The 25613-nt window shown below is 43.0% G+C and overlaps 1 protein-coding gene across 3 annotated transcripts in view; it reads right to left on the bottom strand.

Moving 5' to 3' along the window:
* The window catches only part of HMGA2 (high mobility group AT-hook 2), a 138671-nt gene that overhangs the window by 7658 nt on the left and 105400 nt on the right, over positions 1-25613 (bottom strand). For all 3 annotated transcript variants that reach the window (XM_082239914.1, XM_082239915.1, XM_082239916.1), the window contains one exon: positions 12945-12977. In XM_082239914.1, coding sequence (XP_082096040.1) covers positions 12945-12977 — 33 coding nt within the window. The remainder of the gene's footprint in view (positions 1-12944; positions 12978-25613) is intronic.

Genomic DNA, 25613 nt, shown 5'->3' with positions numbered 1-25613 from the left:
TATGTAAAATGCTGCAAAGGATGGCAGGAATCTGCTGTGCCAGTTCTGGGAGTAAGATCACAGTGTTGTCTGTCGTCTATCCTAGTTTGAGCACTGGGAATTTCTGGCTTCATCCTCTGATCTGTTGTGACAGTGCTAAAAGTCACTGGGCCATTAAAAGACTCGGTGACTCCATTCATCTAATCAGTGTTTTTTTTGTGATGATACTCACTGGTACAGAGTACCATCGCCATCCTTTTTTTTGCTGTTCATGGCAGCCATTTCGTCCCTACACCCATGACACTTGCAACAAGATATGAGCAGTGTTAAAAACTGAGATATGAAAGCTAGAATGTGTACAATTTCAAATCCAGCATGGGCAATCCATGTGTGGAAACTGGCATCTGCAGATAACTCTTCTGCCCTGGGTCCTACGTGCTCCAAGAGGTGCTGTGTGTATCTGGGAATAATTTATCTGTATTCCTCAGCAAAGCAGTGTGATTGTAGGTGGGTATGAAAATATTTACACGGTGCCTCTTCAAACAGGAGACATGGTCCACTTACTTCAGTGACAAGCATTTGCTTACTGCAACATCAGTGGCAACATAAAAGGCAAATAAATTTCATACCCAGGGTTTTCTGACTATACAAAGATTTGCTTAGAAAACATTCTCAGTGGCTGTTTCATCCACTGAAATGGACCTGTCATTGTGGCCAGATTATAGTGATGCCGTTGAAGCAACTGCACCTGAGCCCATGCCAGATGTATCCAAAATTAATGGACTTTAGTTAGTCATGGCCATTAATTCCAATGTTTTATTTTGTGTAGAACTCGTATTGGATACAATCCCCAGACTGAGCTTTCATTACAAACAAAACAAAACAAAGCCTAGTCCTCCTAGAAGGAAAGCTGTCAAGCAAAATGAGCAGGCAATGTCTCAGTGATTCTGTGGGATGAGCCAGCCAGGCTGCACCCACATTTCCATGATTTTAACCAATGATTGAAGTCAGAGCTGTGATTGACAAGTGAGTTGCTTGGATACCAGGATATAGGAATCCCTGGTTTCCTAAGAGCTGCTGTTTCCCCCTCCCCTTTCATGCACTTTTATTTCCTGTTTCTCTCCATTTTTCTAGCCTTTATAATCTCTGTAGTTTGCCCCTCTTGTTTCTTGGACAGCAAAGTCCAATTTGTTTACATATAGGTTAATCTGAGATCAGATGCTACTACATAACATGCATTTCTACCCAGAAGTACACATTTTATGTTTAATAGGGCTTACTCCAAGGTAAGTGGGTACAGTCTTACAGCCTTGGATTTCTTTTAAGAGGCAGAAAGATTCATTGTCAGGGACTCGGCGTCAATGCAAATCAAGCAGAACTTACTTAAATATAGTTGGCCCACTATGTTTAAAAGTTATTTTATAAATGAGTGGTATAAAATACCATATTGGTAAGACAAATTCTTATTAATAAAATATAAATTATTCTACAACATCTAAAATGTAAGGGAATTTATTCGACAACATCCTGTTAGTTATTTCAATGGTTTTGCTGTTGAGGCAGAAAGTGGGAGCAGGTATTTTTTTGAGGCAGGGGAATAGTGATTGACTCTTTTCCATACTCTTTTACATGTAAACAGAATTTTATTATTATTATTTTTTAAAATCAGGATAGTCTCCCATCACAAGTGGCTATAGACCTAAGATAACTCATCTTTGGAATACAGTGGTGCCTCGCAAGACAAAAATAATCTGTTCCGCGAGTCTCTTCGTCTAGCGGTTTTTTCGTCTTGCGAAGCAACCCTATTAGCGGCTTAGCGGATTAGCAGTTTAGCGGCTATTAAAGGCTTAGCGGCTTAGCGGTTAAAAGGCTATTAGTGGCTTAGAAAAAGGGGGGGAGCGAAAAAAATCGCAAGACTCACAAGACGTTTTCGTCTTGCGAAGCAAGCCCATAGGGAAATTCGTCTTGCGAAGTGCATCGAAAAACGGAAAACCCTTTAGTCTAGCGGGTTTTTCGTCTTGCGAGGCATTCATCTTGCGGGGCACCACTGTACATTCCCTGTGCAAACTATCTGGGAGTTAGCTGTACTAATTGAGGGGGTGCACAGAAAAAACATGGTTCAGGAACTAAAATTTGATGCCTGTGGTACAAGAAGAAAGTCCCTTTTTACACCTACTTTATACCTTCTCCAGTATCTTCACAGGTGGGATATGCTAGGAATAGGTGACTGGCCTAAAGCAGGAAGTGAGCAAAAACATTTCTAGGTAGAAATGTGCCAGAGACCCTAGAGAGACACTGCCTGTTGCCAGATGGACCAGAGGCCTAACTTGGTATGAAGCAAATTCTTCTGTTCCTATAAACAGGAAATATGTCTTCCTGGGTGGAGGGAACTAGGAATGGGCAGTACAGTGGTACCTCAGGTTAAGTACTTAATTCGTTCCAGAGGTCTGTTCTTAACCTGAAACTGTTCTTAACCTGAAGGAGCACTTTAGCTAATGGGGCCTCCCGCTGCCAACGGAGCACAATTTCTGTTCTCATCCTGAAGCAAAGTTCTTAACCTGAAGCACTATTTCTGGGTTAGCGGAGTCTGTAACCTGAAGCGTATGTAACCTGAGGTACCACTGTACTAGAAAGGGAAAGAGAAAGAGAAACAAAATTTTAGCTACAGTCCAATCCTGTGCACGTTAGGAAGTCCAATTGAATTCAGTGGCTTACATCCATGTAAATGTACACATGAATTAGAACTTTGTTTATATCATACACTTGTCTGGCAGGGAAAGGAAAAGCTGCCATTGAGGCCATTCCCCATTAGTCACAGAATCACAGAGCGGGAGAGCTGGAACGGGACCCTCAATGTAAGAAGTGCAGGTGAAGAATCCTGCTTAACCTCTGCTTAAAAAACTCCAGTGGAAGAGAGTCTGCCAGCTTCCGGGGTTGTCTGTTCCATTCTTGAATGGCTGTTACCATCCTTCCTTTCTTGCAATATCCTTTCTTGCAATTTGAATCTGTCCCTTCAAGCTGCAGAAAGCAAGCTTGCTCCACCTTCCACAGGGCAGCCCTTCAGATATTTAAAGATGGCTGTCATCCTTTTGGTCTTTAGCTGCTGCAACCTTCTTTGCAAAGAAGGTTTTGTTCCTCAAGGAAGCTGTTGGTTGGATAACAAATGGCATCTTTGCATAGATATCTGTTATGGATGAGGGCCAGGCACAAATGAGAAGATCAGGGCACAGTGGTGGCAGCAGATGCTTCTCCCTTTTCCCTCCCAGAAGGGTGCATGAGAACAAAGGTAAACAAGGAAGGTTACAATCCTATGTACAATTAAACAAGAGTAAGACATATTGAACTTCCAAGTACAGCGGTACCTCAGTTTACGAACAGTCCTGTTTACAAACTACAGTGGTACCTCGGGTTACATACACTTCAGATTACATATGCTTCAGGTTACAGACTCCGCTAACCCAGAAATAGTACCTCAGGTTAAGAACTTTGCTTCAGGATGAGAACAGAAATCATGCTCCGGCGGCACTGTAATAGTGCCACTGTATTCTGCTCTGGTCAGACCACACCTGGAGTACTGTGTCCAGTTCTGGGCACCACAATTCAAGAAGGACACTGACAAACTGGAACGTGTCCAGAGGAGGGCAACCAAAATGGTCAAAGGCCTGGAATCGATGCCTTATGAGGAACGGCTAAGGGAGCTGGGCATGTTTAGCCTGGAGAAGAGGAAGTTAAGGGGTGATATGATAGCCATGTTCAAATATATAAAAGGATGTCACATAGAGGAGGGAGAAAGGTTGTTTTCTGCTGCTCCGGAGAAGCAGACACGGAGCAATGGATCCAAACTACAAGAAAGAAGATTCCACCTAAACATTAGGAAGAACTTCCTGACAGTAAGAGCTGTTCGACAGTGGAATTTGCTGCCAAGGAGTGTGGTGGAGTCTCCTACTTTGGAGGTCTTTAAGCAGAGGCTTGACAACCATATGTCAGGAGTGCTCTGATGGTGTTTCCTGCTTGGCAGGGGGTTGGACTCGATGGCCCTTGTGGTCTCTTCCAACTCTATGATTCTATGATTCTATGATTCTATGGCACGGCAGCAGCAGGAGACTCCATTAGCTAAAGTGGTGCTTCAGGTTAAGAACAGTTTCAGGTTAAGAACGGACCTCCGGAACAAATTAAGTACTTAACCCAAGGTACCATTGTATTCATTTTATGAACTCTGCAAAACCGGAAGCAGTGTTCCGGTTTGCAAACCTTACCTCAGTCTATGAACGGAATCCGAAAGGTGGAAGGGTACCGGCGGTGGGAGGCCTCATTAGGGAAAGCGCGCCTCAGTTTAAGAATGGATTTGGTTTAAGAACGGACTTCAGGAACGGATTAAGTTCGTAAACTGAGGTACCACTGTACACATGGCTACGATCAACTCTGCTGCGTTGCGTATGCGAGAGAGCAAAGAGACATGTATACCAGCCAAAACACTAGCTGTAGGCCTCTTGTCAAACGTGAATACAGCAGCTTTGAAGTTACACGAAAGAGATTGAAAGTCGAAAGCCAAGAGCTGTGCACACCTCATTAAGACCTAGCTATGTGGGAAGGCCAAGCTGCTGCTTCCTGGTCAAGCGTGCTTACCCTTTGGAAAGGGGGCTTCAGGAAGGTAAGATAAAAGAGCCTTTCAAAGTGGAAGTGCATAGTGACATTTTTATGAGCGCCAGTCAAGGAGGGTTCCAAGCACTGAACAGCTCACAGCCATATACATAGCAGCCCACTTCACAAAGAAAAATGAAGTCCCAGCTATACAAGGGGTTTAACAAGCACATTCTTCAGTGGGCGCAATGTCTGAATTGGATACAGAGAGAGAGAGAGAGAGCGCAAGTTTTCCTGGTTTTCCCTTGACCTCCCCTTTGATTACATGAACGAAGAGTTCAGCAAGTACGACTATAAATTCCTTGAGGAATGTTCAGAATTTTTTTTATCAGAGAAATAGGACTGGGGCTTGTGATATAGCTCAAAAGGGTTCAAATAAGGCACAGCGGATGGCAACGTCTGAGACGGCACATATCCTACAGAATGCCTCACTAAGCAGGGTGCACTGTATGTCACTACATGGTTTAAGTGGGCTTCAGTCAGTGTTTGCCTGATTATTTTCTTTGTCTACTGCTTGACTTTGCCGGAGTTACTACTGTGGATTTTTGCTTTCATGATGTGACTTAATTGGGCATTATTTCGATGGAAAGACAGGGATTTATTGTATCACAAGAACAATTTAGTTTCCTTGTAAGATTAAATAACAACTTGTCTAAAACACAGAATATGTCTCTGGCCTGATCTTTCTAGAGGGCACAGTTGTGGCCCTACGCTAAGGAGAGTCAGCTGAACTGTATTCCGCCTTTATAATGAGAAATGGTGGCAGTAGGTTCTAAGGGATATAGATTGAAAATGGCTCCACTCATTGACCTGAAACTTAAGTGTAAGAGAGGGAGTGTAGGAGAGGAAGTTGTGAGGAGAGCTCATGCCAAATTTAGTGTAGAAAGAATAAGCTATGGTTTTCTTTGAATAAGTTAAATATTTGATGAGAGACTCTGGCATATTGACAGGTATTGTGAGTTTTTCTGCCTTAGGCTTTGTTGGGGTGGTTTTTCTGGAAAGATTCCTCTTGTGTGTTTGGGGGAACAGGTTGTTTGGTTTGTCTTAGGTCAGGGGTAATGTTTAGTACAGTGTTTCCCAACCTTTTTTGGGCAAAGGCACACTTTTTTCATGAAAAAAATCTCGAGGCACACCACCATTACAGCCCCGTGACGTCAGCGCGCAGCATCACGCCGGGAGGGACATGAATTGCTAGCAAATTACATAATCACCTCCTTGAGGGCTGGCTCATCTTCTCCGAAGGCAGAACCCCATTAATTAACAGCACAGACTCACACCATAGCCAAGACGAGGGGGGAAAACCTCAGTCATGCACATGTGGGGGCTAAATGAAGACGAAGACCGGGCAGAGAGCAGGGTTCAAATCGCCCCACCTGGCCAGGACAATCCCTGGGTGCTCCCTTGGGCCACTCGCCTGACCCACCTCGCAGGGCTGTTGTTGCGAGGATAACACGGGGAGCTCCTTGGAGGAGAAAGCGGGCGATGAATGCAATGCACGAAATATATGAGAGGCGACCAGGTTTTGCAGGTGAGGGGCCCCCGCCAGCCTCCGCTTCCAACACCCGGCGCAACGACGCCGAAGTTTCCCCCTGGGCTCGGCTCGGGGAGCAGCGCTGCTCCCCCCCGGCTCCCCTTCGCCCTCCCGGCTCTCTCTGCCACCCACTGGGGACCCCCCTCACCTGCCAAGTCCGGAGCGCCGGTGGAAGTTGCATACATGCATGCAGGGCGCCGCGTTGCCATTGCATTGCACTGCACTCCATGCAACGCCTGCACGCATGCATTGCCTTGCACGCCCGCCAAGGGGTCTCCCCGCAGTCCGATGCGTCCCCTCCGGCGTGGATGCAGCATTGCAAAAATTAAAAACCCCAACACAGCCCTACCTGGGGGGCAGCCTCCGCCGCTCCGCCTCTGCGGGGATCCCCGGGCTCCATCCTGCCGCCCAACTCCGCGGTGGCGCAGGCAGGCTGCGCGGGGTCTGCGCGGAAGAGCCCCTGCCCGGCCGCCGCCGCTGCGCTCATTCCATGGCCGGGAGAAGAGCGCTTCAAACAAAACGCCCGGCCCGCCAGGCCACGCTGGGAAACGTAGTTCATGCACCCCGCGCGGGCGCGGAGCCCAAGGGCGAGGGGACTACGGATCCCGGCAGCCCCCGCGCCGGGGACGGAGGGGGAGAGGCCGGGTGCAGGGATGGAGGGACGGGTGGGCGAGCGAGTGAGTGAGTGGCAGCCGCCAAGCTTTGGCCGAGAGCCAGGAAGGGCCTCCCCGGAGGAGGAGGAGGGAGGCGCAGAGAGGGAGGGAGGGAGGGAACCCCAGGGGTCATCTAGTGACGGCGCCCCAATCGAAAATTTGACTTAAAAAAAAAATATCTTTCGCATTTTTTAATTTTTCCCGCGGCACACCAGGCAACATCTCGCAGCACACTAGTGTGCCGCGGAACAGTGGTTGGGAAACACTGGTTTAGTATGTGCTTTTTCACATGCATTGCTTAAAATATTTGTGGTGGTGGTGTTGTTGTTGTTAAAAATGCATTTTCCAAGCAATGTAAGTAAATATATGCTTTATTGCTAGGCAACAGTTTCTGGCTAATCATGGCTACTGATTATAGACCAGGCTTCCTCAACCTTGGCCCTCCAGATGTTTTGAGACTACAATTCCCATCATCCCTGACCACTGGTCCGGCTAGCTAGGGATCATGGGAGTTGTAGGCCATAAACATCTGGAGGGCTGAGGTTGAGGAAGCCTGGTATAGACACTTGCTACTGTTAGGCAAGATTCCCACAGACCAGGCCTCAGCCTTTAAGAATTTAAGTAGGCCAGGAGATTAGCTATGAAAGGAAAAAGGGAAAGGAATTATAGGAGATGAGTAAAAGGAGTTAATAAGTATGTGTGAGTTTGTATCTCTGAAGTCCACAGCAGTTGGGCTACTGACAGGCGGCTTTAGAGCCTTCAGAAAAAGGGAAGGAGATTTAGGGGGCAACTGTATGGCTATGTGTGCTTTATCTTGCAATATCACCATTATAAAAACCTTTGTTTTTGAAACCCCCTTTCACATAATTGGTCAAATGACAGATTTACACGCATATTGTTCTTATGCTACAGAAGTGATAAAAATAAAGTATGTCCTGTCTTTTTATAAAAAAAAGTTTCACTTTGATAATCTTCATGATGCGTCCCTAAAAATAACTATTTCCTTTGTATTATTTTACAATATAATCACCCATATGACACTCTGGCCAAGGATACAGCTGTTGCAAACTGCTTGCAAATTAGGAAACTGGCTTGTTTTTCCTCTATTGCTTATTTAACAATTTAAGCAATAAAAGTACAAGAGATTTTACTAGAAATACTAATTTTGTGTCGCCGTTAAATTTACCTATCTTTTAATCCTCAAACAGACCTATCAAAGGGCAGTAGCTTAAAGGGCACAATAAACATTCTGTCTTTAAACATAGCATACCTAACTTTTCTGCAAGATATGTTTAAACTTAACTGGTGGCTTACATGTAGATCTGGTAACCTTTTCTAAAACAAGTTCACTGCAGGAGTTCTCTCTGTAGTTATAAATCATTTCACAGCTATCATGTGGACATACACATATCTTATGATTTAAGAGTCCGTATTAATACTGAGAGAATATCATTTCACAGTGTAACCTGCTCTTGCATTCTTCAGCTGCAAAATGGAAAATCCTCTGGGTTCTTTAACTGTCTGAAGATACCGTTGAATTTTACATAGTGTCTTCAAGGCTCTAAGCTAGAAAGCATCTGTCCCTAAAGTAAGATTTAGTGAATGGATTTGCCCTGCTGTGTGTTTGAAAGCTGGAAGATAATGACATTTATAGAACTGCAGTAAAAAGGTGGAGGGGGACACTACCTTAGACTCTTCTGTATTTTGCATAATATTCTAAAGAAAACTGGTGGTATTATTCAAGATGAAAATGGAGATAGGAGCTTAATTTTCTTAAAACAATAACAACTAAATAAATAACTAAACGGGACATCTTTGAAAACACAGATCTAGAAGTTTAAACCTGTATACAACAAAATGTTCCATACACAAAAGAATACCTTTCAACTTCTGACAAAATAAAGTATTTCAGATGCATGATCATTAATAAATAAAAATAATACAACTGGAAACTGCAACAGTGTGTTACTGTGTGTGCATTGGGAAGGCAGGGTGGGGGTAACACAGAGCTCACACAATGATCTTTGGTATCAGAACTGGAACGCTAAAAGCAGGTAACCTCTTGTTCCAGAGGGCGCGAAACACTACAACTGGATTTTTGTGTGCTGCATTGTAGGGGAAAGTTACAGAGTGGTCTGTATTGGAGTCGTGTTTAGAATAAGGTTATCAGACGTCCCCCGTTTCCCAGGGACAATCCCCGGATTTACAAATCAGTCCTCTGGCAAAATCCAAGTTGAAAAGTGTCCCTGGATTCATTGAAAAAGGAATAGTTTAGAAGTCTGGTGCTATAAGCAAAAATTATTCCAAACCACTGCTGGTAAAACTGGGTAGGGGGTGTGATTCTGTGGTTTGCCTCAGGTGCCAAAATGTTTTGGTCTGGGCCCTGCTCTGAACACTCCTCAAGTGCTTTTGCCCGGCTGGAATGTATCCCAGAATTGTGATGATCTCTCGTGTTTATAGTGTGCGCACAAACAGAAACCTAGCATTTTTACATGGCTTGAATGTAGCCTATTATTGTATATACAAAGGTGAGATACATCCCTTCCTCTGCCCGCTCTTTGTCTTTGGTTCCACTCAGCAATGGCATGCAGCCCTCTGAGAGCTCCTCACAAGGGAACATGGCTCTGGGAGTGAAAAATGTTTCTCACGTCTGGACTAGAGTAACCAAGGCTGCTGGTCCAAACTACAACTAAACACTTTGGTACTACAAGGCTTGGGCTTAATATTTCCAAATCCCATTGTGGGGAGATTTCTACCTTAATCTAGAAAGCTGTCTGGAAAAACCATCTGCAAGGCTATTTTGAAGGAAACAGATGGAAAAGGAAGTGATTCCTCTGAATGTAGTATAAGATTTACATTATCCTCCATGAACTTCCATGTAGTCCCTATGTTTATATTTTATCATTATTTCCTTAGACAGCTCAGATTAGGAAGCCTGCATGAGCTCATGCTCTTGTTAATTTTGAGCCTGAACTATTTGCTTTTATAGATGATTTCGGTCATGTAAAATAAAAGGGAGTAGTAAGGAATAGAGGCACGAGACTGAACTATGGCAGGACTCTCATCCTTCTTAGACTGTACAGCCTTCTCAGGCATATTCCAGCTTCCCCAATAAAAGGGCTGCTAGTTTTTCTGAGGCTCAACGTACATATTGAGAAAGACAGATAATAGATATCCCAAGCTTCCCCCTTCAAGCTGATCTCCTTTGCGGAATTATTGTCCAATTTCCAATGCATTTCCAAACTGAAAGGGTGTCCACCTTTCAGTTTACTCTCTCCCATAAAAGGAGAGAAAATGAAACTGGAAGAACATGTTGGAAATGTTAGAAGAAGGCTGATGGTGGCAGGAACATGGCTTGCTCCCTTCTCTCTGCTTCCTTGCCTTGAGATTTAATACTTTCACCTGGGAACAGGTTAAGACTGCAGCCCTATACTTCTTTACTTGGGACTAAGTCCCACTGGACCTCGTGGGACCCACTTCTAAGGAGGCAAGAATAGGTTTCAGGCCAATTTTGGGTTAGACCCTGAGACCTGGTAACCCTGTCAAAGGCCAAATCAATATTTCTATGCTAGTCGCTATACTGATTGTGTTCAATGCTCAAATGAGCATTAACCCGCTAACTAGAACTGCTAGCGGGGAATTGCTGGTCAGCGCATTCGTAACAAAACCACTCTATCACTGCTGGAAAATGACCCCAAACCATAAATTAGGTTATCTCCATTATTTCTAAAGTAATAAGGTTTTCTTTAAAAAAAAATATCAAAAACCAGCAGCTTGGTTTTAGGAGATGTGACAAGTTGAAGCCCGTGAGCTATTGCAAAGAATGTTTTGTTTGGGAGTGTGGGTGGAAAGAAGCACTGGCAATCAGCAGACCACCAGGATCCCAGTTAAAGATGCTGGAACCCACCCAGACCCTACTGATAGCTTGAACTGGAGGAGGAGCGGGCTCATATAGAAGTAATCTATAAAGCTGCCCGGCAAACACAGTGCGAGACAGATTCTTAGATTCCTAAGGGAGCCTCCCTTTCCAGGTGCTACAGAAGTCTTTTCCTGTGGTTTGAAGATGTTGGCAGGACCATCTTTATCTTTATAGATTATAAAGCTTGCAGATCTCCTAGACTTTGGGCCTCTGAGCCCCTCACCATCCCTGAATCAAGCAATGGCTGTTGATATTTCTAGTTTTCTTATCTATCATGTGTACAGTGGTACCTCAGGTTAAGTACTTAATTCGTTCCGGAGGCCTGTACTTAACCTGAAACTGTTCTTAGCCTGAAGCACCACTTTAGCTAATGGGGCCTCCTGCTGCCGCCGGAGCACGATTTCTGTTCTCATCCTGAAGCAAAGTTCTTAACCTGAAGTACTATTTCTGGGTTAGTGGAGTTTGTAACCTGAAGCGTATGTAACCTGAGGTACCACTGTAATTCCTTCTAATCCTGATAAGCACCTGTAATGCTGTACTGGAGACCAACATCTACAAAGTGCTTACCCTCCTACCCACTTACATCTCCTTGGCGTCCCCCCAAGGAGTCCCCCCCCCGCCTTCAGACTTTGGTTTCTCCTTCCCTAGCTGTGGGCTGACTCCCTCTCAGATTCCCTGGCTGTGTTCCTTTGTCTCAAAGAGTAGGGGAGAAATGAGATTCCTGCTTCCCCAGCTGAGGTAGCAGGACCCTGGGAGCCGAAAGCATCTGCTCCCCCCCCCCCAGCTTCTTCTCTCTGGGCTCAGCCCCCATCCAAATGTCATCCTCTTTTCTCTCCATCTTCACCTGTCACAGCTGGTCACTCCACTCCTCAGCCAGTCATGCCTCGGGACTCAAGAAAACACTGCCATTTTTTAGTAACACCTGAAGAGAGCTTCCCCATCCTTTCATGGATCCTGAAATAGCTTCTGATCCTCAGTGTCTCCTCTATTATACTCACTAAGGTTGTTATGCTCATATTACATAAAAGTCTACTGTAGTTTTCCATGTTAAGCAGTGTGTAATAACTACCATGTTCCGGCTCTGTGTTTGGAGTCTGTAAAATGGTTTAGAGCTCCCATTTCATCCATAAATATTCATTGAAAAGGTGAGAAAACAACCCTTTTAAACAAGACAGTGTGACAAAGTGGGGTTAATGGCTGTTTAATCGGCCAATTCTGCATTGCTAGAAGGCATTATCTGTGGGACTACCTTTGAAAATGGTCTAGAAAGTTCGGTCAGGCCAAAATAGCCTGGCCAGATTGTCAACTGGGACTGGCTAAAAGGATCATATTATGCCAGTGCTCAGTAATCTAGTCTCTTTCTAGGCCCTAAGCAACTTCCCATATATACCTACCCAGATCTTAAGGTCATCTTCTGAGGCCCATCTCAAATTGCCCCTGCTGAAGGTGGTGGCTACTAGAGAGAGGGACTTTTCAGCAGTTTGCCTCTTTAAATATTATTTTAGTCTTTCAGTTTTAAAAATTTGTTGTTGTTTATCAGGGGTCAGCAACCTTTTTCAGCAGTCCACTGTCCCTCAGACCTCATGGGGGGCGGGCAATATATATATATAAATGAACGAATTCCTACGACCCACAAATAACCCAGAGATGCATTTTAAATAAAAGCACACATTCTACTCTTGTAAAAACACCAGGGAGGCCCCACAAATAACACAGAGATGCATTTTAAATAAAGGGACACTTTCTACTCATGTAAAAACACGCTGATTCCCAGACCGTCTGCAGGCCGGATTTAGAAGGTGATTGGGCCGGATCCGGCCCCTGGGCCTTAGTTTGCCTACCCCTTTAGATCATTAAACTGCTGTTGGGTTTATTCCGTGGCTGTTATAATTTGCTTTAGATTCATTCTTTTATAATTATTGTTGTGTTTTGTGGTTTTTAACTTCTGTTTTGTCACCATTTGGCTATAAAGAAATGTTAGTAAAAAAAAAAAAAAGTTTAACATGCACCTGATGAAATACGATTCTTGTTTGCAATGTTGTCCTTGTTTAATCGGCATAAAATCATCTCGTTTATTTACCCTCAAGTATTTCTGTTCATTACATGTCAATGTCAGATTAGCATTACAGCTGTATGGAGCTATATGAATTTAGCACACAGCAAATAATTCACACACACACACACACACACACACACACACACACACACACACACTACTCACCCGAGCTGGCTTCTTCTGGGTCACCTGTTGTGGCTGCAAAGAAAAGAGTAAAGAAAGATATTATTTAGATGGCTTATGACAAAGGAAAGTCTCCCCTTTCTCATACAGTCGTACTTTGGATCCTGAAAGCCCTGGAACTTGGGACGTTTTGGCTCCCGAACGCCGCAAACCCAGATTGTTCTGGTTTGCAAATGTTCTTCTGGAACCCAAACGTCTAACGGGGCTTCCATGGCTTCTGGTTGGCTGCAGGAGCTTCCTGCAGCCAATCAGAAGCCGCAATTTGGTTTTCAAACATTTTGGAAGTCAAACGGACTTCCGGGATGGATTCCATTTGACTTCCAAGGTACGACTGTACTGTGTAACAAAGCCTTCCTCAATGCAGAGCCCATCAGGCTGTGCTGGATGATGCTCATGGGAACAGTAGTCCCACTGGAGAATACCAGTTAGGTGAAGGCCAATGTAACATACGGCGGAAAAATCTCAATTTTCAGGATTATGTGTGATATGATGTGTATCCTTTTTGATTAGAATTATATGCTTATAAATTTCCAGTCTGGGCATTGGGAACAAGTTAACTTTTACAGCACAACAATACAGCTGGGAAAGTCAAGAGATTGTTTGCATATTTTCTACAATTATTCTAATTTAGCTGCACATACTTTGTATAACATTCCCATGGCATACATGAAAATAATGTAAACGAAAACTACAGTTGAGGGATATTTGCAGAATTCTATTAGTCTTCATGGAATTCCAGTAAATATAGGTAAAGAGGTAACAGTATGGCAACATTGTACAAAGTCCATTCCCCATAACTGCTTTTGAGGCCATCCAGATTTGTGTACATCATTTTTGTTCAAAGTATCCCTGTATTGTAGAGCTGGAAGGGACCCCAAGAGTCATCTAGTCCAACCCCCTGCAATGCAGGAATCTTTTGTCCAACGTGGGGCTCAAACCCACAACGCTGAAACTGAATCTCATGCTCTACCAGTTGAGCTATCCCAGCTGCCAACTGACATTTTGCTGCATTGGTCTGTGTATCTGAAACTTAGGTAGGGAGAGGGTTTTTTGTTTTTCTAATGCATTCATGGTGATTTTTCTTCTCATTATACCAAGCAGAGGACTAAAATACAATGGTGGTTTGAATAAGAAGAGTCTGGTTTCAATCCTTTTGGAGAATGCAGAGATTCCTTAAAACAATGAACTCACAGCTTACTGTATTAAGGATATATCATGCAAGGAGTCAAATCTCTGCAGACAAAAAGTCTATATCCTCTGAAGTAGAACATAAGGGTCCATGGGAGACCAATGTAGGGCCAGGTTTGCAAAATCACCCATGGCTCAACTTTCTAGACATGTTACCAATTTATTTATTTTTTAATCATTTTTAAAAAAGTTTCCATTTTATATAAATATAGCACACTCCAGTTTTTGAATTATATTCCACTCTCATGAGCACTCGACTCCCCTCCCTCCCGGCCCATGATTACCTTAAATTATATATTTTTTAAAATTGCATTTCAATTTTCCCTCTTTACTCTCTATTCAATTCCAATAATCACTAAATTATATTAATTGTAAATCCGTGCTTTCTGTAAACTATCAAGCTTTAAATCAGTCCTGTCAGTGCTGTTAAATGTTTACAATTATCCCTCAAATACTCTATAAACTTATTCTAGTCTTTTTGAAACGTTTGATCCTGCTGGTTTTGGATTTCCCCAGTCAATTTCGCCAACTCAGCATATTCCACCATCTTTGTCTGCCAGTCCGGGATCGTTGGTACGTTATCATAACATTTTAGCTCCCCCCTTTTGAGTTCCCCATCACACTTGAGTTAAAATGAATATGTGGTCAGCCTGGTGTGTTCCCCAGCGCTGTTGAAAATCCAGCCTGTTTCTTAAAGCATAAAGCACAACCTGTGACTTATCAAAGTCAAATGCAGCCCCAGGGGCGCCGACTTATAAAAAATATTGGGGGAGCCCGCGAAAGCTCATGAATAATAAATAAGCTCATGAATATGCAGATAAAGTGGTGCCGCCTCCTCGTGAGCAAATAGGGGAGAGCGTGCTGCACCTATTAATCAGCTCCGAAGGAAACTGGGTGGAGCTTTTGCTCGGGAGGGAGGGCAGGAGGCATGCAGCCCGACCCTGTGCATTTTGGGCTGGGGGAGGGGCGGCGGCGGCGCTCTGCTGGAGGGGCGCCCGAGATTATTGGGGGGGCAGAGCCCCCCCGAACGAATTTTTGAGGGGGCTCGGGCCCCCTCAGGCCCCATGGAGTCAGCGCCTATGTGCAGCCCACATACTATGTACATCACCCCCGTAAACCTTTGGTTTTGTTGCCTGTGGCCACAAAACATGGTTGCAGAACATCCGGCAGGTAGGCTGCATTTAGCCTGGTGGGTCACAAGGTGTACACATATATCCTGGCTTTAAAAGCTAGTCTGCCACCCACCTGTCTTGACCATTAGCATCTATTCTTACATCTCCTTTCATTCTTCAATGCTAAATTCCTTAAAATATGAAATGCTTGCTGAAGACCACCTGAAAATCACACCCTTTGCAGATCTGTGTGATCTGGCTGTGCCTACTCAGCTGTGAGGTAAAGAAGTTCAGAAAGGCACTTTCTTTTTAATTACTTCACAGCTTCACAGAATAAATCCTGCCCGTTTTGACAGAATGCTGCCCCCACTTCTGATCTGGCAAGCCAACTCCTTCTCCTCTTTCAATTCCCTCCTCAAGCTCACATTTCCCCCAGCAAATTATTTCCTGCAGCATACGCCTCATCTGTTCCATGCCGGCTGTTACCAGTTAAATGGACTCATCCTTTCTAGTTTATAAGGTAAAAAGGGAAAGGGAAAGGGGCCTTGGACAGTTAAGTCCAGTCAAAGGCAACTATGGGGTTGCAACGCTCCTCTTGCTTCAGGCTGAGGGAGATGGCATTTGTCCACAGACAGCTTTCTGGGTCATGTGGCCAGCATGACTAAACCACTTCTGGTGCAATGGAACACTGTGACAGAAACCAGAGCGCATGGAAATGCCCTTTACCTTCCCACCACAGTAGTATCTATTTATCTACTTGCACTGGCATGCTTTCAGACTGCTAGGTTGGCAGGAGCTGGGAAAGAAACAGGAGCTCACCCCGGCACGGGGATTCAAACTGCCCACCTTCTGATCAGCAAGCCCAAGAGGCTCAATGGTTTAGACCACAGCACCACCCACGTCCCATTAGGTTATAAGAAACTCTACTGAAGGACCATAGTTCAGTGGTAGAGCATCTGCATACTGAAGGTCCTAGGTTAGATCTCCAGCATTTCCAGGTAGGTCTAGGAGAAACCCTGGACACAATAGTGTCCGTGTGAACACTATTGATCTAGATGGACCAATGATCTGACTCAAAGGTAGCTGCCTAAGTTCTTTTGTATTCTGTCCATTAGTAAACCTACTGGTATTAAGCAAGTGTACTGTCACAAGGCAGGAAAGCTGTGCCATTGGACCACTGGGATAATTATTCAGAACAGGTGTGGGGAACCTTTGACCTGCCAGATATTACTAAACTACAACTCCCATCAGCCCTGGCAAGCATGAGCTATCACCCAGGTTACTGGTAGCTGCCTGGGAACCACATGTATACTGTCTTGATTTCCATGACAGACTAAAGGCGGGACAGAAATGTGAGAAAACTAAAAATAGAAGCAAGGTTCATAAGGGTCGTAGCCAATGTTAATCCTACTCAGAGTAGAAGCACTGAAATTAATGAACATGACTAACCCAAGCCCAATGATTTCAATGGGCCTACTCTGAGTAGCGCTTAGTTGGATGCAACTCAATGTCCTGTCAAGCTGCACATATTCCTGCTTTCTAGGTAGTTATGTGCAGGGGATATCTACACAGTGAGCGGCTTTCCAGGATCACAGTGCCTGCGTGTAGTGCAAGTTGGAATTTTTTTTAAAAAACCACCTCTCTGTGGGGTCCATAATATTTGAATAGGCCCTCAGTAGAAACTTTGGGAAATGCTGAATTAGAACATGGCAATAAACACATGGAACAAGCATCCACTGCCATCATGGAAGGAGACACTCCAGAACTGAAGAATAAATTCCAGCCCTGCCAAAGGAGAATTCTTAAACAGAGCACTCATTCATTCACAGCCATTCTCCAATTTGCCTTAGCAATTACTGCAGGATCAAAGCCATACAACACCAACTAAATGATACAACGTTATATACCATGGGTTAGATCTCCCATTGTTATATATCAACAATTATTAATTTTCTTCAGTTGAATAATGTCTTCCCTGTTTTAAGCCTTAAATGGCTTCATTTTGAGTCACACAGTTTTTCCATGTGAAAGCTAGGAAACACATAGGTAATCTAGAGATTGTATTCCCCGCCTCCCCCCCCCCCGGCCAAACTTTTGGTGGAAATCTGAAAATCGAGTTTTCTAGCAGCATGTCTCTTTTTCAGAAATGAAATGGTTCAAGGAAGACGTAAAAATCCCACCCCCCTCTCCGAGGCAAAGAAAAAAGATTGAACTAGTTTGTAGAAGTGCAATCAATCTATCCAGGATCACAAATCCACACTTTTTAAATTACAAGCCATAATCTAGCAGGCAAAGACGTTATCAGCCTTTAGACAGCAAAAGTCCTGAATGAGTAACATTCCTATAAACTTTGGTCTGCATCCAATCAGTCAAAGTACAATGTTTTCCTTTTGCTGTTTTCATGAATGGCTGCAGTATTGTGCCTCGGTTCAGTCAAGACTCCTCTTCTACAGCCATTCATAAAAATAAAAACAAACCAAAACAAACACGCACAAAAACTTTCTGGGTCCAGCCTGGAGCCACTGGGTGCCAGAGGCTGAGAAAACATACTGGCAGCTCCAACTCCAAACAGCATTGAAGTATTCAGGGATCTGCTTGGTGGTCTGTAAAGTATGAAGTGCTGTGTGGAAGGGCAGCTGGTAGAATTACTGTGACACATACTAGGCAGTCAGCCAGAGTTGGCCTGGTTTCAGACATTGTCTTTCCTCTCATTGAAGTGTCAGGACCTAATTCATGGAAAATTTGGTGAATTGGCAGCTGTTTCAGAGGATTTCATTGAGTTGCAGTGTGCAGGAGTCACATGAATGCAGGGTACTCAGCCAAGAAATAGGGGGATTTCTGAGCAGTAGAAACCAGTCAGCCTGCAAAAATGTCTGTGGATTTGATGTGGTTTTGGAGTAAACATGTGTACAGGTGTAATCAGCAGGGGAGGGGAAAGAGGTGGAAGGAGTGCTAATGGCTGAGATTATTAAAGAGAGCAAGGCCTTTTGAAATGCACAGTCTTCTGGCAACAACATTCAGGCCCCGAAGGGTGCAAAGGTCTGGTCAGCTCAAAGTTTGCAGTAGATACATGTGTAAGGCGGATCGCTGCAACGTAACTGAATCCTGAAAAAAGGCTGCTAGTTAAGAATGAAACAAACAAATTGAAGAAACAAGCTGGATAACAAAATGCTTTTTTTTTTTTTTGTATTTGCATTACAGTGGTACCTCGGGTTAAGTACTTAATTCGTTCCGGAGGTCCATTCTTAACCTGATACTGTTTTTAACCTGAAGCACCACTATAGCTAATGGGGCCTCCTGCTGCCACCACGCCGCTGGAGCCCGATTTTTGTTCTTATCCTGAAGCAGAGTTCTTAACCTGAAGCACTATTTCTAGCTTAGAGGAGTGTGTAACCTGAAGCATATGTAACCTGAAGCGTATGTGACCTGAGGTACCACTGTATTGTATTTGCTGAATAGATAGCCTTGCATTTTGAGTTAGCCAGGGGTAAAGGACCATCCATAGTTGACAACAGCCCAGTTAGCTTGCATTTTTAATGGGCGTACAAACAATACAGAAATTTAGCATTTGTGCTCTGCTACGTAAGAGGGAAGGGACACGGGTGGCGCTGTGGGTTAAACCACAGAGCCTAGGGCTTGCCGATCAGAAGGTCGGCAGTTCGAATCCCCGTGACGGGGTGAGCTCCCGTTACTCGGTCCCTGCTCCTGCCAACCTAGCAGTTCGAAAGCACGTCAAGTGCAAGTAGATAAATAGGTACCGCTCCGGCGGGAAGGTAAATGGTGTTTCAGTGCGCTGCTCTGGTTTGCCAGAAGCGGCTTAGTTATGCTGGCCACATGACCCGGAAGCTGTACGCTGGCTGCCTGGGCCAATAAAGCGAGATGAGAGCCGCAACCCCAGAGTCGGTCATGACTGGACCAAATGGTCAGGGGTCCCTTTACCTTTTACTGAAGAGGGAAGGCTAAATCATTTCCCTGTATTCCAGGACATGCCAGTGCAACCTGCATGAGAGACTTGGGTTCGTCCACACTTTGCTCATCCCACAGCTAGTAAGCACAGGTCTGAGAGGTTTCCTGTTTGCTCTGCTGGACAGCCTGCTCTTTACTGCTGAATCGGAGCAAACATCAATCCACAGAAAACCCAACTGACATTTGTTCCAATTCAGAAGTAAAGAGTGGCTTTCCCCGGGGGAAAGTGGCAGGACAAGCAGAAGTGTAGACGAGCCCCCAAATAGGCACACAGAGAAGAAAGAAATGAGGTAGAAGGATCTGGATGCTGGGAGGTAAGACACACTTTTTGAGAGAGGAGGGAAAGACTGAGGGACCTTCCAGAGGATCACTTTCTTGAGCACTCGTCCTGATTTGCTTGCACAAAGCTTACATGGAGGTTAAATTCTATCTGGCCTTTCTTGAGCATTCATTCCAATTTGTTTTCAAAGTTATACAACAGGGAGCATTCTTCCTGATTTGTTTGGAGGGTGTTGACACATCTTCCTGTTAGCCATTCATCCATCCCACTCTTTTCAAATCATTTCTGCATCACTTTCCCAAATGAATAAATAAATAAATCTGTTTCTTTTTCTGAAGTGGACTTGTGCTAGGAGCAGAGCCTTTTAATCTACTTTAAATGTGCAAACCTGAATTTCCGGTATGCGCTTGAATCCTTCTGCAAAACAGTGACAGTCTGGAGGACCTCTGACTATGGAGGTGGCCCCTGGAGTTTGCCTTGTGACTAATCATCTTTTCATGCCAACTTCTTTTGGGGAGTTATCAAATGTTGGAGAAAGCAAACCTTTCTTCAGATATTGGACTGTTCACGGACTCCATATGAAACATGGTGTTTTTTATTCTGTAAACTGCTCTGTGATCCACAGATGGAGGGCAGTAGTTATATTTAATAAATAATAAATAGCAAACCTTTTGCAAACTGCTGAAAGCTTTTCAGATACAGTTGTCTTCATGACCAACCTGTAAAGCTGACCTATTATCATCACCATATTAGGAATAAATGTAAGTGTCAAAAAGCAGCTTGCAGTGGAAGAACCTCTTGTCTCCAAGATCTTCAATAGTGAGTTATTACTTTCGTCCCACCAGGCATTTTTACACTGGAGCCTCTTTTGATCTCCGTAATGACTTGGGTGGAGCTATCCTCACAAGTTCACACTGTTAAGGATAATGATTTAATTTCCTGAAATGGGAATATTTACTTATGTTGAATTACTGTGTACTTTTAACATGGCTCCCCCCCCCACTCTGGCAGTAGCTCTCATGTGATTGGCTGCCTGTGAGTCACGAGAAAGGCATTCCATTATGTTGTGACTGTTATTCCAGTAACTGTTGTTTTTAACTGCTCTCTCTGTGTGAGGGAGAATGGCTGTTGAGAGAGGCTTCTAAGTATACTGCTGAGGACAGTGCTGTGTCAGTGCGATCTGTCTGAAGCGAAACAGACAGAGGAAGATTCCCCAAATGCTAATAGGGAGAAACCTGTGCAGGTGCTCTCTGTAAGGAACAAAGAGAATACTGCTGAGGCGAAAGTAAAAACTGTAAGGCCTGAGTGAGGTAAAAAAAAAAAAACCTCTGGTGCAAGTTGCAATGCCATTTTGCTTTTAAGTCTAAGTAAGAAGACTTCAAATTAGTATTCAAGTGAGAATGTAGTTATGTTTGAATAAGGGTGAGGTTATAAATATATTCTTCTCAGTTATGTTTATGAAAATAAAGTTCTTTTGAATATAAAGAGTCTGGACAATGTATAGTCTTTACAAAGAAGCTATCAATCACCTAGAAGAGTTACTTAGCTTCCTAGCTGTAAGCTACTCTGCTACTTTGCATATGATCGAAATCTATTTTATATACAATAACACACACTTGTGGGAAAAATTTTAAAACAACAAACAAACTCCAAACCAAACAGCTATTTTCTTTATACCACTTATGTTCTAAAATTTGGATTTACACCAGGGTGGAACCAACTGGAAGTTGGAAGTCCCTGAACAGTTTCAGAACCTAAGTGTTCCATTCCATCCATTCCTAATTAAAACCAACTAGAGTTGACAGTGTACCCAGAATCTTTTTAACACAAGTTGACAATGGCTGCACCTCACACTGTACATGAGTAGAAGGAGGTGGGGAAGTGGATGGATGGAGAAAGAAAGAAAGAAAAAGAAAGAAAGAAAGAAAGAAAGAAAGAAAGAAAGAAAGAGGGAATGTGTGATGTCTCAGGGCTCTTGACATTTCTTAAAGCTCCATTAATTTTATTTCTGCACCTGACTCAGGGGCCGTTAATAGGACCAGGCTGTTTGTGACGTTTGTGCTAAAGTATTATGTCCCCTAGTCTCTAGAACAAAAGGTCATGATTTCTGCCTTCTTCACCTTATGTTTGCAATTAAGTAGCCACCCTAATGTCTGTGAACACAGAGAGCTATGAGTGGCTGGAATCCATCCCAAAATCTGACCCTTATATTGGTCAAGGAGATTTAACAGTACTCTGTACGGACTCATAAACCTGAACAATAGTAACCTATGAAGAATCTGTGGAATTTCATTAAAAAATAAATAAACACTATTTTCTTCCTTTTCGTTCTACTTGGCTCCATTTGTAGAATTTAATACCAATGATACTAGTAGGATAATTCAAATGTTATTTATGGGTTTATTAAACTGACTTCTCTTGACTTTTTCTGGACCTAGTTTTATAGGAAAACCCACACAATCTCAGGGGGTTGCATGGTGGGAGTACAATGTTATTTAGCCAATTGCAATATAAGCATTACTTTTTATTCCTAAGGTTATGGGGAACAGCAGCACTCCTCAAATATGGTTTGATGGATTACTCTTTTCCAATTCAAATGTATTCCCACAAAAAGCCCATTCAGGCAGCTGACACTTCCAAGATGTAACAAGCATATTCAGCAGGGCAAAGTTCTGCCTACAAAGTTCAGGCTAACAATATAAACATTATATTGAAATAAGGGATCTTTCATTGTACAGTGAGAAGGCCCACCCCAGCCACTTTACCTGCTACCCACAATTCATTTGCTGTTTGAAGTGTGTATTTAAATATCCCAGTCAGGGCTGCAGTTTGGGTAGCCACTGCCAGAGGTAGAAAATGTTGTGGCAGTGAAAAGAGAAAGGAGAACACAGACTCTCAGCTCTCCACTTGGAGAGGCTCTAGCTGGAGGTACTGAGGATTAAAGCTGAAACTGATCTATTGTCCTTAACCAGCGAAGTGCTCTACCACCAAGCTATTGCCCCTCTCTGAATATTTCACTTGGGCATTTTGAGACGGTGGTAAAACCTCTGCAATTTGCCACTGTTAGTTTCATGACTTCTCTTGTTAATGAGCTCATTTGTGTAAAGGTTGATTCATTACTTACTAGCTCAATCTAAATTTCAGCTATCTGATAAATTACTCTTTCTGATTCAAAACATAATTATCTAGGTCTACGGGGTGACACTGTAATCTCGGCTCAAATCAGAACATACAAAATAGACAGCGTAAACATTTTTTCAATTTATGATTGCTTCCCTATCATATCATATTCCATAGCTGCAAATTACTATTATTAATAATAATTTTATTATTAAAATTCCCCAGCCACTCTGGGCGGCTTCCAACAGAACACTAAAAACAGAATAAAACTTCAAATATTAAAAACTTGGACTTGAATCTATGAGTTTGGGGGAGGGGTTATTAAAAACAAAAGGAAAAAGGCCCCATAATAATGCAGTGGCATAGAATGTTGGTTGATTGGGGTGGGTGGGAATAAAATGGATTGACTGAAATGGGGTGTGTGGTGTGGTGTATAAAAGAGCCATCACATTAGACAGGTCACTTCCTGGTTCACACTAAGAAGCTATTTTGAAATATCCTCAGGGACAGGAGAGCTGCCTAGACATATCAACAGAGAAATTGAATAATTTAATGAGGCTGGAGTTGGTGTGTCCATCTCAGTCCCTTTCCCTGCCCTCCCCCCCCAAAAAAAAACCCCCAGCAAATGGAGAAAAGCAACATAAAAGCAATGAGAAGTGAGCATAGAATGCTGTTGAGTATTGGGAGAAGAAAACTGGTGTTGGGTGGTTGGGTGACTGGAATGCTGAGAACCCTGAACTAAGGCATCACATACTGTCTGCAATGTTTTGTTGAAGGATCCCGTTTGTTAGAACTCAGGTTTAAGATTCTAGGTTTTAAACCCCAAATCTTCATGTTAAAACAATCAGGAGGGTGGGGACGGGACATATTTTAAAATAAAAACATTGGCTTTTTCTTCACTGGAGTTGCTAACTGTCCAGACCCATCAGGATAGGAACCAATCCCTAAGAGACTGAGATTACGAAGAATATTCCTTGATGGATGGGTCATTGCATATTTGACTAAATAGCTCATATCAGCACTGTCAGGATGTTGCCCTAGCTGACCTTCTTAATGTCCTATAGGACAATGGAATAGCACCCATATGGTAATAATTTTTGGTTACTGGCAATCTGAGCTGCACTCGAATTGGGAGACCTGCAGCTAAAAACTCTGGTATCTTGTTACCATCCTTTTCCCTTATTTGCTTAAACTTTCTCATTCTTTTGCTTCAGGCATTCTCTGTCAAAAGGAAGGATGTTCACACAGAAAGGTTGTTCTGTTTCTGGACAACTGTAATTTCATAGACATATTCATGATGAAACAAAAATGAGCAAGATTCATGCAATTAATTTCTTACTACTAGCTAACATCCACTTCTGCTTCTAGTATTCTCTTATGTTTTGATGCCTATTCTGCCTTACACCAGTGAATCAGAGAGACCGGATTGTAAAATGCTTCCCCCAAAATGAATAAAAATCAAACATGTTAAACTCAGTTACTAAATTATATTATCCATTATTATCCATTATATTATCTAAATTATAATATCATCCATATTACTCCTTTAAAAAGATAAACAAGTCTTTTCTTTTGATAATCTTATAAAAATCAGAATATTATAGGTAATATGCAGCAATAGGAATATAATGTTCATATTCATTTATGCATTCTGTCATTGAATCCTTAAAATTTATAAACCACTTTCCCACTCAAAGCAACCTACAAAATGTACACACACACACACACACACCCCTACCTTTTTTTTTTTAAAAAAGAAACTTTTCTTTTTTAAAGTTCAGCTACATCTGCTTGATTTTTCTGCGAAGGATTGTGTAATATTAAAACTGGAAGACAGGCACCCTATCAGGTTTCCAAGATGCACAAGTTCAGTACATCTGCTGCTACTGCCATAACTACTATGCTTTATAAACTTTTTTCTAGCCAGTTCAAATCAAATTCTTCCTAAGCAGATTTCCAGCATTAGTTGAACACCTGTGACGTACAATTGCCCTCATGTGTAAACTATACATTATTGCACCACGTGGAATGGATCCTATCCAAACTGGGAATGTTCAGAACACCCCATAAGGAATTATATTTTTCCTTGTACTCTCTCATTCAAGCCAAAGAACAGAGACACATTGAGAATTGCATCTTCCCATCATCAGACAGGATTCAAAGCAAAAAATAACAACCCCAGAGTGCTACATTAATTTGTATTTTGCTAAAAGAAGTATCCTCCAAAAATGGCTAAATTATCTGCGTTGTTAATATTCTTCACCATGTATATATCTAGACTTAACAAAGTTTGCCTTCCGGACAGTATCGAACTAAGTCGCAATATAAACCCACCAAAATCAACAAGTGTGACTGATTTAAAACCACTGATTTCAGTGGGCTGCTCTGAGTATAACTTAGTCAGGTACCACAGTCTCCCTGTTTTTGTCTGAAGAAGAGCCCAGTGAAGAGAAAAACTTTAATTTTTCTAATCTATTAGGAACACAAGAAAATTGCTTTACACCAGGCCAGGCTATTTGTCCATCTGGCCCAGAATTGTCTACTCTGACTGGTTTATTATTAAAGGTTTAGGTTTATTGAATTTACATATTGCTTCCTACTACATCAAGTCCTGAAATGATTCACAACCAGAAACAATACAGTCGTACCTCCGAAGTTGAACAGAATCCATTCTGGAAGTCTGTTCGACTTCCGAAATGTTCGACTTCCAAAGTGCGGCTTCCGATTGGCTGCAGGAAGCTCCTGCAGCCAATCGGAAGCCGCGGAAGCCCCATAGGACATTTGGCTTCCAAAAGAACATTCGAAAACTGGAACACTCACTTCCGGTTTTCGGCTGTCCCGGAGCCGAAATGTTTCACTCCCAAGGCATTTGGGAGCCAAGGTATGACTGTACTGTAATAAAAACATATAGGCATATTAAAAACATAACCACAATACAAACATCCATCAGGCCCATCTTTGCCTGACGCTGAAAATTGGTATGGC

The sequence above is a fragment of the Podarcis vaucheri genome (assembly GCF_965113315.1).
Source record: "Podarcis vaucheri genome assembly, chromosome: 10".
NCBI classification, from domain to species: Eukaryota; Metazoa; Chordata; class Lepidosauria; order Squamata; family Lacertidae; genus Podarcis; species Podarcis vaucheri.
This window is presented reverse-complemented; position numbering and strand designations above follow the sequence as displayed.